At 40.9% G+C, this 15,132-nt stretch overlaps 1 protein-coding gene across 1 annotated transcript in view; it reads left to right on the forward strand.

The window, feature by feature from the left end:
* Positions 1–15,132, forward strand: part of LOC309552665 (teneurin-2-like) — a gene marked incomplete at its 3' end in the record, with an annotated part of 2,116,672 nt that overhangs the window by 1,072,151 nt on the left and 1,029,389 nt on the right. The window contains exon 3 of the mRNA XM_082253595.1: positions 2,643–2,933. Coding sequence (XP_082109721.1) covers positions 2,708–2,933 — 226 coding nt within the window. The 5' untranslated portion in view covers positions 2,643–2,707. The remainder of the gene's footprint in view (positions 1–2,642; positions 2,934–15,132) is intronic.

Raw genomic sequence — 15,132 nt, forward strand, 5'->3', positions numbered from 1 at the left:
TACAACTTGGCCCTGGTTGGGGGTGTATATGTTCGCCAATGAACATGGCAAGTTACTCAGAGTGCCTTTTACGAAAAATATCTCCCATAAATATCCGTCAGAGTAGAATCACATTGGAAGGACATCCCTCTGTGGAAATCAATGGTGACTCCCTATGCTTTATGTACGTCATATAGGCTATAGTACCAATCAGGTCATTTGGGGAGAACAATTTAGTGGCGGTAGAATGTGTAAGGTGTGTTTCCTGAAGAAAAAGAACATCACAACGGAGCCCTTTGAGTTCCCTAAACAAATTTTGTATCTTACCTAACCGTGTAGCCCCCCTAAGTTAATCAAGATTAGATTAATGGATGCCATGGGGTCACAGAGGGGAGTCCTTACAGCATACAGCTTGTGCACAATGAAGAGGAGCAGGGTAAGTGTATGAGGAGAGGAGAGGAGTAGAGGAGGAGGAAATGAAGAGGGCAGGAAATTCCCGAATGGAAAAGAAAAGAGAAAAAGATAAAGGTAAAAAAAATAAAACTGAAACATCTGTATAAGGCACTCATAGAACTGCAGTGTATGGGCAGGGGATCACTATGTCTTGAGTATCCAACACCAGGTAAACTTTCAGGGAGAGTTTTTGTGGAGCCAGAGATAAAGTGAGCCCTGCTGGAGGGGGGGGGGGGCCGCTAGAGTGAAAGTCGTGCCCAACGGAAGAGGGGAACATGAAAGGTCGCCCTCCGGAGGGCATTCATATGTTATATGAACCAGACACAGAATAGCCAAACTTAAAACTACGTAAAACCATTTCTTCACAAAGGCAGTAATGCAGAGGAGAGACAATGAACATAGAAAAGGTGTGAAGTCCATTAAATGGGCAAAACAAACTAGAGTAAGAAGCTCCATGAAGATAAACTTGTGTTAAAAGTTATCCATGTTTCAATAAGGAGATAAGTAGTCTAGGTAAAGACTATGTTCCTAGCATGGCTGTGTACAGTAGCTCACCCACTTGCCACTGTGGTTCAGGAGGAGGCTGCAGGATAGGGAGATCATCTTGACAGCCTCGTAGTTCTGGTGGAGAGGTTTGAGATTAATGCAGAATTTTTCTAGATTTTTTGGGAAGCTGAGAGTGGTGGAATGGCCATCCCTGGTGGCAATAAGACATGCCAGAAAGCCCCAGCGATAGGCTGTATCATTGTTGCAAAGCTTCTATGTAAGAGGCTTTATGGAACGGCGACAATCCAACATCTCCCTGGCTAGCTTGGGGAAGAAGGAGAGTATAGCTCTGCCGAACTCCAAGGAGGAGGCTTCTTTGGCTTTAGTCATGATCAGCGCCTTCTCCTCATAAAAGTGTACATGACAGATCATGATGCGTGATTGGAGGGCACGACAAACCCTGTTGAGTTTTAAGGGACGGTCAGCAGGGTTGCCCAATAGCTTGTTGAAGATCCGTAGCTGGCAGGTTTTCATCCCTTGTTGCTTCAGGGAGACCGTGGATTCGGATATTGTTTCTCTGATTTCTGTTTTCTTGATCCTCTATCTTGTAGAGGGCCATCCTATGGGTGATAGCCAGGCATCTGGACTGATGTTGAAGCTCTTGGATGGCAGCCGCATGGTGGTCCAGTCATTGTTCAGATTCCTCCACCTGTATTAAAACTTGAAATAGATCAGAGCGGACGGCGACACTTCTTTTTTAATTGCCTTTTCCAGACTATGGAGCATAGAGGCCAGTTCTGATTGGGTGGGGAAACCACTCACCAGAGCTGCCACTTCTAAACTCTGTGGGGAGCAGTGATCTCTGTCCGAGCAATATGAGGAGGTCGGGGAGCTACGCCGAGAGGGAGGTCTGTGGTGAGAGGCAGAGTCAGCACTATGTGGATAACGGCCCAGGTCTCCCGCATCTAGAGAATCCTCTGGTTCTGCTGCCAGGAAACGTTTTATGGACCCTGAGGATGAGTTCTATAGCTGGTAGAGACTTTCCAGTACATTTCCCCATGTCAATAGAGAGTGGTACAGTGCTAAATAGTGCGCTGATATGGAATAAAAAGGATGCCTCTGGAGGAGCTCACCGAGAAAACGTCTTAACAGCTTCATGCGGAAACCACGCCCCTGGGTTATTTTTTTAACAAATGTAGCAGAATACATTTTGGCCTACATTTATTAAGAAACATCATTTATTTACAGTTTTTTTTTATTAGAAACTTAGAAAAACCTTTTTTTCTAAATGTTTAGTTTTTTTTCCCCTTATATCGTAAAAACGTAAAAGCTCAGTAGTGATTAAATACCACCAAAAGAAAGCTCTATCTGACTAAAAATAATGATTGAAAATTTATTTAGATAAAGTGTTGCATGCCTGAGTAATTGTCATTCAAAATGTAACAGCACAGAAAACTTACAATGTGTGATATATATAGTGTAAAATCTAATGAATTATGGGTTTTTGACAGAACTTAAGAAAATCATCTAAAAAAAAAATGTTAAAAACAAAATATAAACAGTGTGTTGTGCATGATTCAATTCACAATATATACAGTATATATATATATATATATATACATACTGTATATATATATATATATATATATATATATATATATATACAGTACTCGAAAAACCTCTAAATTTATATATAATATATTTTATATATGTTTTTTTTCTAGGCTGTAGAGTTTGTTTAAAGAAATATCAAAAAACACATTCCACAAAAGCCTTTGCTAAGGGCAAAATGGATATAAAAGATCGAAGACACAGATCTTTAACGAGAGTCCGGAGTGGAAAAGAATTTCGATATACCAGCTCTTCACTGGATAGTGAAAACTGTAGAGTACCTACTCAGAAGTCATACAGTTCCAGTGAAACCTTAAAAGCCTATGATCATGAAAACAGAATGCATTATGGGAATCGTGTTTCTGACCTAGTTCACAGAGAGGCTGATGAATTTCCAAGGCAAGGTATGTATGTGTTCTCATTTAAGTGTCTGACCTTTCTGACAACTTATTATGCTTTTCTTTAATAGACATAATACAATTTGAGTGAAACATTTTGCACACACCTCACAGGCTGTATTGCTACATTTAAACTGTTTCACTGAAGTGTATGTGCATTTTTCAATACACCTGTTTGTTTTGGGACAAATTTGTGACAGCAAAATGTTTTAGCAAGACGATGTCATAAGTATAGCAGTTACATTTTGTCATTTTTGGAATAGAATCCCAAAATGGAAATGTCTGGTATTTAATAACTATCAAAAGTTTAGTAAGCAATGTCTGTGGTATACACATCAGGCCTGACTTAAATAAAGCATACAAGAGCGAGAAGAAATCTCTATGAAGGCTATAGTTATGTCTGTGTTGCAGGCTTGCATGACCATGTGAATGTTCCCTTACCCAATGAATGTGAATTTTTTAACTAAACTGTGCCCAGACTAAACCAAAAGTAAAGTAATTACATACTCCAGCTCAGCAATGAAAAAACGTTAACTTGTTTGCATTTTTGATGCATTTTGGATGCTTTTTTTTTTTCTTTTCTTTTTTCTGCTTTTTTTTTCTCCACTGTACTGGGGTCTGGTGCATTTTTAAAGCATGCAGTTGTGTTCCGTCACATTTTTTTTTGCTTTTTACTACGTTCCAGTACAGTTCTGTGCAGGAAAAATGCATCATGTTCTATTTTTTTTCTGGAACCAGAACACACTGGAACTGCAAGCACTGGTGTGAACTATACCACTGAAAACCGTGTAACCTACTTTCTATGCATTTTGGATGGATAAAAAACGCTGGTCACATGTGGTGTGAACTAGGGATAGACCAATATGATTTTTTTTCAGGGCTTGACTGTGGCTGGCTGGCTGGCACCCTGTGGTGGGTGGCTGGCTGTCTGGCACCCTGTGGTGGGTGGCTGGCTGTCTGGCACCCTGTGTTGGGTGGGTGGGTGGGTGGGTGTCTGGCACAGGGGCTATGGGTGGCTGGCTGGTAAAGGGCCTGTGCGTGGCTGGCTGGTACAGTGCCTGTGGCTGGCAGGTACAGGGCCCGTGGGTGGCTGGCTGGTACAGTGCCTGTGGCTGGCAGGTACAGGGCCTGTGGGTGGCTGGCTGGTAAAGGGCCTGTGGGTGGCTGGCTCGCTGGTACAGTGCCTGTGACTGGCTGGCTGGCTGGTACAGGGCCTGTGGATGTGGGTGGCTGTCACTGGGCTGCTGTGGGTGGGTGTATGGCTGTGATACACTCCCATGAGACTAGTACTGACTCCAGACAAGGCTGTCCAAGGCGAGGGAGGTGGCCTAAGAAGGCAGAATGATGTCACAAAAATATTGGCAATATCGGCCAGTTTTGGGGCCAATACCGATATATCGGGGAAAGTGCATATCATCCCCCGATATATCGGCCTTGCCAATAATCGGTCCATAACTAGTTTGATCCAGCCCTACATTTTACAACAGACACTGAAATCACAGATCCTCTTTTTTTAATTTCTATGGCAGTAAGATATTGGCAACCCGTCAGTCTTCTAAAACAAGCAGATGATGTAATAAGTTGCAGAAACCAGAATAGAATTCAAAATCTCTGTTGTGCGCTTTGAGAATTATTTTAAAGTATAAACAGCTGAAGAGGTTAGAAGGGCCTTTAAAAAAAACATTTCCTGATTGTTAATATTAAAGGATGAGCCAAACTGCCCTGAACCTGAACCCCATTGAAATCAATAAGAGCTGAAACTGTCAAATTAAAAATGGGTTGTTAAAAAATGGGGAGAGAAATAGGCTCTGCCATGGAGAACATTTACCAATTCAAAATAAAAACAAAACAAAAAACACACTCAGCCAGAAGCAGTGACTTTTTAAAGAGGCAGTGACATTAAAAAGGAAAAAGGTGTTTTAAATTCCCAGCAAAATCCATTTCCTTGCTGTTTTTCTAACTGCTATGCTGCAGGTAAAAAGAGGCTCTTGACTTCATTGGAAACATGGTGCTTTGCCAGACTGAGCGCATGAGTCCTAGTTTGGGTCGAGGAGGGTGCATGCTCAACCTCCCTTTTTGTGGCCTCCCATGTTTGGATAACAGTCTGGTTTTTACCTCACATTTTTGTTATTTTTGCATGGGGCTCCCCACTTATGTCCATAACAGAAAAGGAAGGGTCTGGTATAAAATTGTGGGGGAATTTGGGGGAAGCTATTTTTCATGTGTTTTTGGTGGGGCCCCCATTTCTATTCACCCAGACCTGATGGGCCTGTCATAAATTATGGGGGAACCCCCAATAAACTATCCCTTGGCGCCTTTGTTTACATTGCCATCTATGGCCATGTATATAAGACCCTTACCCTAAATTACCCCCACAGAAAAGAAAATGGGCATGGGGGTTCATCCTTAATTCATATCAGGCCCTTTGGGTCTGGAAGAAATTTTAAAGGGGGAGCCCACAAAAAAGTTTGGGATCCCCCAAATTCTATACCTGTACTTTATCTGAGCATTCTGCCTGGCAGACTAGGAAAAGAGGAGCTGAGCATGCAACCTATAAACCATACCAGCCCACATGCCCGAACATGGGGTGACGCATGTTGATGAGGACAAGGGTCTCTACTCCACAACCAGGCATGTATGTGGTGGTGCAGGACTTATCAGAATCTGGAAACCTAGAAGCCCACTTTAAGATGAGGGGCCCCTAGTTATTTGACCCCTCTACATGAATGAGTAAGGGTAACATTGTACCTATATTCATTCATAAAAAAAGTCAGTTGTAAATAGACACAAACAAGTTTACTAAAAGAATAAAAAAAAAAAAAAATCAAAAGTTTTAAATCCAATGTCATTCCCAAAGAACATAGCCAGACAATCTTTAAAAGAAAAATAGATATCACTACGCTGACTGTCTATTTGAGCAATGATGTCACCACTATCTCTGCCCCTTCCCTTAAAAACCTGATAACAGCTCAGTGACCTATACTTTGGATAGTGGTACCATGGGGATTGGTCATTTTTTGGGGGGCAGTTGGTCAGACAGCAGGCATCATGACTGATAATGGATTTGCAATATGGAACGTTTTTGGAATTTTTACTTTTTTAAAAAGGACTTTAATAAAAAACTTGTTCAGTGCTTGTTAAAAAAACCCAGAGTTGTAAATCCAGCATCAATTATGCTGAACATGCATAGCAAAAAAAAAAAGACACCAATACACCGACCAATCCACTTGTGCCAACAGAATAGCATTATAGCTAGAAGTAGTATTTCTACCACTTCTACCAACTTTTTGATTTGGCAGATTTCCACGACCACTGGTTTCCAAGGGGGCAGCGGGTGCTTGCATGGCACACTGTCTTACATAACCTGGATTCCCTGGCCATGGTCATGACAGATACAAGTTCTTAATTTCTTCTCTTCAGCTCACTCCAATAATCAGTCCAGGGGTATTTGGTTGCTTTGTGGTTTATTGTAAAATGGGGATAGGAGAAGGAAATAGTGGGATACTCCAGTTTAACTATATACAATGTTGAGGATGCCCATTTTCTGATACAGCCAGGCTGTTGATTCACCCTGCCACTATGGATGAATTTGAATTGAGTCTCTTTTTCCCAAGATGACTTGGTGAACAGCCAATTATCTTCAGGACACTCTCCCCCAATATCCTCTTTCTCTTCCTCTGCTAAAACCCATTCACTGACTATCCTACAAGCAGGGGTGGGCCCCTCAGGTCAGGCCCCTTGACATGAGTCCCTGTTCTCACGATACTGTAGTCTCAGGGCCTCCAGTGTCTCCCCTCTCAGTCAGCCTTCCTGGACCTCAGGGCAACCTCCTATGACCGCATGACACCTCTACAGAGGAGGAGGCAGCCACCTCCCTCCCTGCGGGACTCCACTCTCCAGCCAAAGACCCCGCAGCACATGTGCTCTTGGCTTTTATACAGTATCCCAGAATGCACCAAGGTGACCTGCCCTCTGCCAATCACCAGGAGTGTAACAAAAGCCTATGCACCCTTTCGTTAGGTTTCCTCCCACTGTCCAACATGCCTCCCTATTGGAAAAGCGTGAAACACTTTTCAAACTGAATGAATTGTATACTGAGCACAATAAGCAGACCTCACTAATTGACCCTGCTCCCTGATAGACAGAGAGCAATAACGGTTTATCTGCAGCTCCTCTGCAGACAGAGCTTAAAATACTCTCTCACTAGCACCTACCTAGGAGGGTGCTACATAGGCAAAGGGGCAGGATTAGCAGTGACATCACCTGCCAAATATGCCATTATTATCTCCACTTCTTCCACTTCTTCCATTATATAGCTCCCTGAGCTGTCATTTGGCTAGTAATAATTACAGGATTGGTCATGTGCGTCGGGACATTGGGTTTTTCTTTAGGGAGTCAGCATGTGACAGGCATCCATCATGGTTTGACGAGGTTTTACAATGAGGGACTGTTTTATTTAAAAGAAATGACTTGTCAAATGTTTGAGTGTTTTTATTTTTAGCATAAATCTTTTTTTTTTTTTTTTTTGTAAATGACTATGTACCCTGCACTCATTCTTGTAGAGAGAGTATCTTGAGTCCCCTAATATTAGAAAAGGTTTCAGATAAGCCCCATGCCAGCAAACCTATACAACCACTGATCAGGGTTGTAAAGAAGAGGTCCTTCTTCTCATAATCATGAGGACCAGGTGCTTTGCCAAGGGAGGTCCCTTTCATGTTGAAGGCATGTGGCCTGGTGTCTGGTACCTGGTTCTGGAAGGGGGCACACATTGTTTCCCCCTCACCCTTTTCCTGGTCAGCCAGACTGCATGCTCGAATAACAGGACCAATATACTTTTTTTTTTTTGCTTGACTGGCAGCTTCACTCTGCTCTGCATGGCCTGGGAAAGGAAATGAAAAAGCCTAAGGGACATCACCAGGACATGTGACGCCCTGCAGCTTAGTCCTGACTCAGATCATGGGGCGGTGAAAATGAGAAAACTAATCACGTGATTAAAAAATGAAGGCTCAAAATATGTTTTTTGTTCAATCATTTTCAAAAAAGATTTTCTTCTGCTATTCAATTGCTGGTGCTGTGTCTTGTTGTTTATACATGGAACTATCCAGTGGTTTGCACCCACTTTAACCCTTAGGTCACATGTTTCTTTGTTCAGCTGATTTATGAAAAAAATTGCGTCCTTCAGAAATAATGACTCACTGTAGCATGCTAATGTGAGCAAATTGTAATTAGTAATCAAGATCAAACACTTGACTCTTATTATGTATCACTAGAAACAAAATGCTAATATGCAAACAATTTTGCTTACAGGATGGCAGGAGTGTTTTTTTACGATTATAAAACATTCAAATGTAAACTTGCTCTTTCTAAAAACTATGTCAAAGGGCTTTTTTTTTTTTTGTAAGGTGCTATATAATATGCTGGGTTTACAAAAACAATGCATGAGCAAAAAGATCTTATCAAATGAGAACTATGTTTTTTATCATATGTATATACATGTAGACAAGTCTTTCTGTTGCCAGAAGCACTTCCACTGTAAGATATACAGATCTCTTCACAAAGTCACAAGGAATCCAACAAGGGTATGAGATAATTAGGGTATATGCAAATGATGTATTTTCCTCCACTCTTTAATACACTTTATTATATGTTTTAGTGCCTAATTTCCTATAATACATAGGATGGAAATAGCTGCATACAATGGAACATATTGATACTGTGTATATATACACTTATAATCTGTTTTGTTCATTGGTTTTGGATAGTGGGGAGAAATAACTACAGTAACGTGTACATTTTTGTCCATTGTGGAGATGTTGCATTTGAAACTGAATTACCCTATTGAGATTCAATATGGGAAATGTGCATGTTACCCTGTCAATTAGCTTTGTAAAGACTGCAGCAGTCCAGTTAGAATTAAAAGTGGTATTAAAGGTTCAGCTTTTTAAGAAAAAAAATAACAAACATGTCACACTTACAGTATCTCACAAAAGTGAGTACATCCTTCACATTTTTGTAAATATTTTATTATATCTTTTCATGTGACAACCCTGAAGAAATTATACTTTGATACGTTATAAAGTAGAGAGTGTACAGCTTGTGTAACAGTGTAAATTTGTTGTCCCCTCAAAATAACTCAACACACAGCCATTATTGTCTAAACCACTAGCAACAAAAGTGAGTACATCCCTAAGTGGAAATGTCCAAATTGGGCCCAATTAGCCATTTTGCCTCCCCGGTGTCATGTGACTCATTAGTGTTACAAGGTCTCAGGTGCGAATGGGGAGCAGGTGTGTTAAATTTGGTGTTATCGCTCTCACTCTCTCATACTGGTCACTGGAAGTTCAACATGGCTGCTCATGACAAAGAACTCTCTGAGAATCTGAAAAAAAAAAGAATTGTTGCTCTACATGAAGATGGCCTAGCCTATAAGAAAATGAACACTGTGCTGCAACTCAGTTTTAGGGTCTTGGCAAAGACCATACAGCAGTTTGACTGGACAGGTGCCACTCAGAACAGGCCTTGCCATGGTCGACCAAAGGAGTTAAGTGCACGTGCTCAGCATCATATCCAGAGGTTGTCTTTGGGAAATAGACGTATGAGTGCTGCCAGCATTGCTGCAGAGGTTAAAGGGGTGGGGGTCAGCCTGTCCATGCTCAGACCATACGCCGCACACTGCATCAAATTGGTCTGCTTGGCTGTCGTCCCAGAAGGAAGCCTCTTCTAAAGATGATGCACAAGAAAGCCTGCAAACAGTTTGCTTAAGCCAGGCAGACTAAGGACATGGATTATTGGAACTCCATGTCCTGAGGTCTGATGAAACCATGATAAACTTATTTGGTTCAGATGAGGAGTACAAAGACAAGTGTGTCTTGCCTACAGTCTAGTATGGTGGTGGGAGTGTAATAGTCTGGGGCTGCATGAGTGCTGCCAGCACTGGGGAGCTACATTTCATTGAGGGAACCATGAATATCAACATGTACTGTGACATACTGAAGCAAAGCATGATCCCTTCCCTTCAGAGACTGGGCAGCAGGGCAGTATTCCAACATAACGACCCCAAACACACCACTGCCTTGCTAAAGAAGCTGAGGGTAAAGGTGATGGACTGGCCAAGCATGTCTTCAGATCTAAACCCTATTGAGCATCTGTGGGACATCCTCAAATGGAAGGTAGAGGAGGGCAAGGTCTCTAACATCCACCAGCTCAGTGATGTCATCCTGAAAGAGTGGAAGAGGACTCCAATGGCAACCTGTGAAGTTCTGATAAACTCCATGCCCAAGAGGGTTAAGGCAGTGCTGAAAAATAATGGTGGCCACACAAAACATTGACACTTCGGGCCCAATTTGGATATTTTAACTTAGGGGTGTTCTCACTTTTTTTTTCTTGTTTAGACATTAATGGCTGTGTGTTGAGTTATTTTGAGGGGACAGAAAATTTAGCAAAGTTATACCATGCTATACACTCACTACTTTACATTGTAGAAAAGTGTCATTTCTTCAGTGTTGTCACATAAAAAGATATAATAAAATACTTACAAAAAAGTAAGGGGTTTACTCACTTTTGTGAGATACTATACTTGCTCTCTGCAATGGTTTTGCTCAGAGCAGCCCTAATCCTCTTCCTCTCTTGTCCCCAGCTGGTGCTCCTGACTCCTTGCCCTTGACCCATGCCCCCAATGGCAAGCCACTTGCAATGGGGACACTGGTATGTCCATAAGACACTAAAAGCCTCGGCTTGGCCCCACCCTCACCTTTCTCCTCATTGGTTCACTGGCTGTGATTGGCCGCAAAGGGAGCCAATGAAGAGAAGGAGTCCCAGGACAGCCGAGGCTCCATGTACATTTCTTGATTGAAAGGGAGCTCAGGTGAGTATTAAGGGGGACTGTGGGGGAGCAGCACGCAGAAAGTTTTTTACCTTCATGCATTGCATAGGGAAGGGGCTGGGAAGGCAGTGTAAACTCCCTCAGCATCCAATGTTGTCTCTGCCTACTACAGATAGATGTGATCGCGTAATCTGATAAGTCAACCATATGACTGGTTACCCAGTAGATAGAAAGCAGGCTGTTTGATTAGTCATATATATCTTATCGCTCCTGATAATGCGTTGGACGTGAAATGGCCATAGAGCTATTACCTCAACGCTTAAGGTCCAGCCATCACTCCATGTTTGAAGTGGTGGCTCTTGATGTGAGTCTTTTATACCAATTTTGTTTTTTATTATATGTACACTGTACTGGCTTGTCAGTGTTACAGCATTGTTTTATTAAAATTGCAACTTTTAATTTCGTACTACACCATGAGCCTCTACTTTTTATTTGAACTCTCTCATGTTATGTGCTGAGTTGTCAACTCTGCTGGAGGATGTCCTTGTGGCTGGATATCATTGGTAACCCAGGCTTCCATAGATCATGATGTTTATTGACACATACCCTATTGCTGTCCTATAACATTTGGTGAGTTTGAAATTCACATAAATGGTGGAGGATACAGCTGCACGTGTGATCTTTTACGATTTTCCATTGCACTGGGACACTTTCAATGAACATTTGAATAAATATTTCTTTGAAATTATTTCAATTGTTTTATTGTATTTCTTAACCCTTCAATGGGACACTTCATACATTTTATGCACTTTAATATGTTGTTTGCACTTTATTATATTTGAGCGCTGCAAATTTTTTTAAGATAGACAGGATAAAGGCAACCTTATGCCAGTTATAAAGCAAATATTCTACTACTTTGTAAGACTCATAGGCAAAAATAGTAAGTAAGATTAGTGAATAGGATATAAAATATCATTGCTAATTAAAAAACATGTTTTCCTGGAGTTCAGCTTTAAACATACCACACTTTGTAAATTATCTTACTTTTCCAAGATTCAGCAGTAATCTTGCAGTTCTGTACTTAGTTTCTCATCTGGAGTTCATAACAAATTGAAGGCATTTCTGAATTTATAAGAAAAATACTCTGTATGAGCCATTAATGATTTAGAGGGTCTTTTATTTTAATGGTCTAGGAAACGGCATGATGCAGCCTTATATGCAGGAGGAAACAATTGTGCTCCAGGCAGATTATACACAATTAGTACAGTACAGAGTTAACTCAGTGTTCATGGTCAATTGTTAGAATTGTAATTCACCATTTAGTGAACTAAAAAACTTGGTACACTTGTTATACACCACCAGTAATGTTTTTAACAGTTCAGAGGTATTGCTAGTCATGCTTGGTACTTGCTATGGGTTGGGGAAGAAAAGGGGTATGGGCTCAGTAGACATCAGAAGCGGTGAATAGTGTGAGATTAATGCCCTTCTTATTGTGATAGAGGGGTGTAATTACTGTTACCCTAGCCTTGCAGATTAGAAGTTGCACTACATAAGATTATGGAAGCGGATAGGAAAAGTGTAGCTTGGTCTTTATCCCTATGGAGAGAATGAAATCAATTTTCCATGATTTGAAAGAGGTCTCCCCAGCTTAATTTCTGAATATCCTGAATATACCTTATTAGCGGTACCAGTTACAGATTGGACAATTGATATTGGCTATTATATTTACTATTCAATTTTATTATTTTGTATTCTGCTGGTTTATTTTGTATACAAACTCAATATTTTTATATTTGCTTCATGGTTCTATTTGTGTTTAATGTTGTGTGTTTCTTCTGTGCCGCTACTGTATTTATTATTCGGGATAGCTGTGCTCTTTGCCATCTGTGAACCATTTTATGGAAGAAGCATAAACATTATACACCGGTGTTGTCACAAGTCAGCTTTTAAAACTACAAAGATGCCTTCTTAGGTTGTGACAATTTTACAGTTTATTGGGAGCACATAAAAATTATAAATAGATGTTGTTTGGGAATATCCTCTGTAAAGGTGGAAAAACATCTGCAATATGCATTATTTTTATGTTTGTCCAGTACAAAAAGATCAGTCTTGAAAAACCTAGAAATTTATTTTTATAGCTAATGATGTCTTATCTCTGAACTTTAGAAAAATTATGCATTGTACGAAGGCATGCCTTTTTTCAAGTTGCTGGCTTACAAAGTGTAATAATAAAAAAAATATATATATTTTTTAAATGGTAAACATTTTGGTTCAATCTAACTGACTCATATAGCCAGTGTATTGTTCTCAAATAGACAAATGCCAAGGTTTATGTATCTAAGAAGAAGCAAACATGGTGAGAACATTTAGACCATTTTAACTGCTAAGCATTATACATATTAAGAACAATAAATTTTTTTACATGTACTAATAAAATATATGCTTATTGTATCAACAGATATAAAAAATCTTTGAAAAAAAAAATGAGTGCCTGCTCATAAATAGGTTAATTGACAGTAGATTGAAAGTTTTTGTCTTTAAAGAACAATACCCTGACATGTATTACTGTTCAATCAGAGAAGATATGTGTGAAAGGCTGGTGCTTTGTCACTATAAGAAGAAGAAGTTTGAGCACAGTGAAGCCCTGACCAGATATAAGGTACTGGTAGGATTGTGTATGTGTTCACTAGGGATGATCGAACGGTTCGGGTCGACCATCGGTTCGACCCGAACATTGGTTGTTCGAAATTCGGCCGAATTCCGAACTTTTTGCGGTAAAAGTTTGGAATTCGGTCACCAGAACCGCCCAGAATGCAATGGGACAGGAACTGGGCTTTAAAAGCCTGTGATTGGCCCAGAAACGTCAGTAAAAGCCAATGAGGGGGCAGGAGTCTGCTAGGAACGTGATTGGAGTGACTACTGGGTCCAGAGGCCAATCAGGAATGAATACACCCCCTATTATATAACATAGCCCCACCTAACACGCCTAGCACTGTAATACAGAGGCTTTTGAAGAGAGTGGAAGCATTTGTGTTTCTCCTGCTGCTTGTAAAGCTCCAGTGTCATTTTGCAATTATCTTCTGCTGTATGGAGCTGTTCTTTTAGTGTGAGGAAAGGGATATGCAGTGTAGTTAGGGTACTATATACCACTATATTTATATTCAATAATCTAGTTTTTGTAGGGATACTTTTAAGTGTCAGGGTTCCGTCTAGTGAGCACGTTGCACTGCTGATATATCTACAGCAGGTATACGTGCTTGCTAGTCAGCTATTGTGCAAAATAGTTTAGGGTGACCTGGCTCTGCCATGCCAGGGTGACCCCACTCTGCCATGTCAGGGTGACCGGAGTTCAGGGTGACCTGACTCTGCCATGCCAGTGTGACCCCAATCTGTCATGTCAGGGTGACCGGAGTTTAGGGTGACCTGACTCTGCCATGCCAGTGTGACCCCACTCTGTCATGTCAGGGTGACAGTAGTTTAGGGTGACCTGACTCTGCCATGCCAGGTTGACCCCACTCTGCCATGTCAGGGTGACTGTAGTTTAGGGTGACCTGACTCTGATAAAGCCTCAGTGGCAACTATACATAAATTAAAATTAATCACAAAAAAAAACAGATTATCTTTCTTAGAATTTCAGTAGCGCAGGGATGGTGTTACCCTCCTTTCATAAAGTGCAAATAAATAAAGTGCATAAATTGCATAAATAATCCAAAACATCCAACTAAGCAAGAACAGAGTCCTTCAAAAGTCTTTGTTTATGTAGTGCATTTATTTGCACTTTATAAAAGGAGGGTAACACCATCCCTGCGCTACTGAAATTCTAAGAAAAATAATCAGTTTTTTTCTGGTTCTGGACATGCTACAGAGCTGAAACTTCACAGGTACACCTTTTAGACCCCCCCCCCGACACTAAATCCAAAGAAATCTCTTTTTTTTTTCAATAATTTTTTCAATAATTGGCTCTCTATCAAAAACGACAATTTTAAGAACTTTTTTTTGCCTGATTCATAGTCCCTGGGGCATGACCCAGAACCCTAGGCACTTTTTAGGGGCATTTATTAGGTTTTAGGGTCCAAAATTGTGTTTTTTGATTCCTGAAGTTTGGGTCCCATTGATTTCAATGGGGTTCTGGAATCCAAACCGAACTTTCGGGAAATTCGGGTGTTCTGGTCGAACCAACCTTTTCAAAAGTTCGATCATCCCTAGTGTTCACAAGGTTTCTCACATACACTTGGTAAGGAGTTCCAAGACTGATATGGAAGAAACAAACTTATTATTTACACAGGGGAGAGTGACAGGCGGCTTTGTTTACATAAGCCGCCTGCCTTTCTCCCTCTCCACCCGACGATTGTGAGTGACCGGCGGACATCAGGTCCGCCGGCT

This window comes from Pelophylax lessonae, assembly GCF_965119305.1.
Source record: "Pelophylax lessonae genome assembly, chromosome: 4".
NCBI lineage: Eukaryota > Metazoa > Chordata > Amphibia > Anura > Ranidae > Pelophylax > Pelophylax lessonae.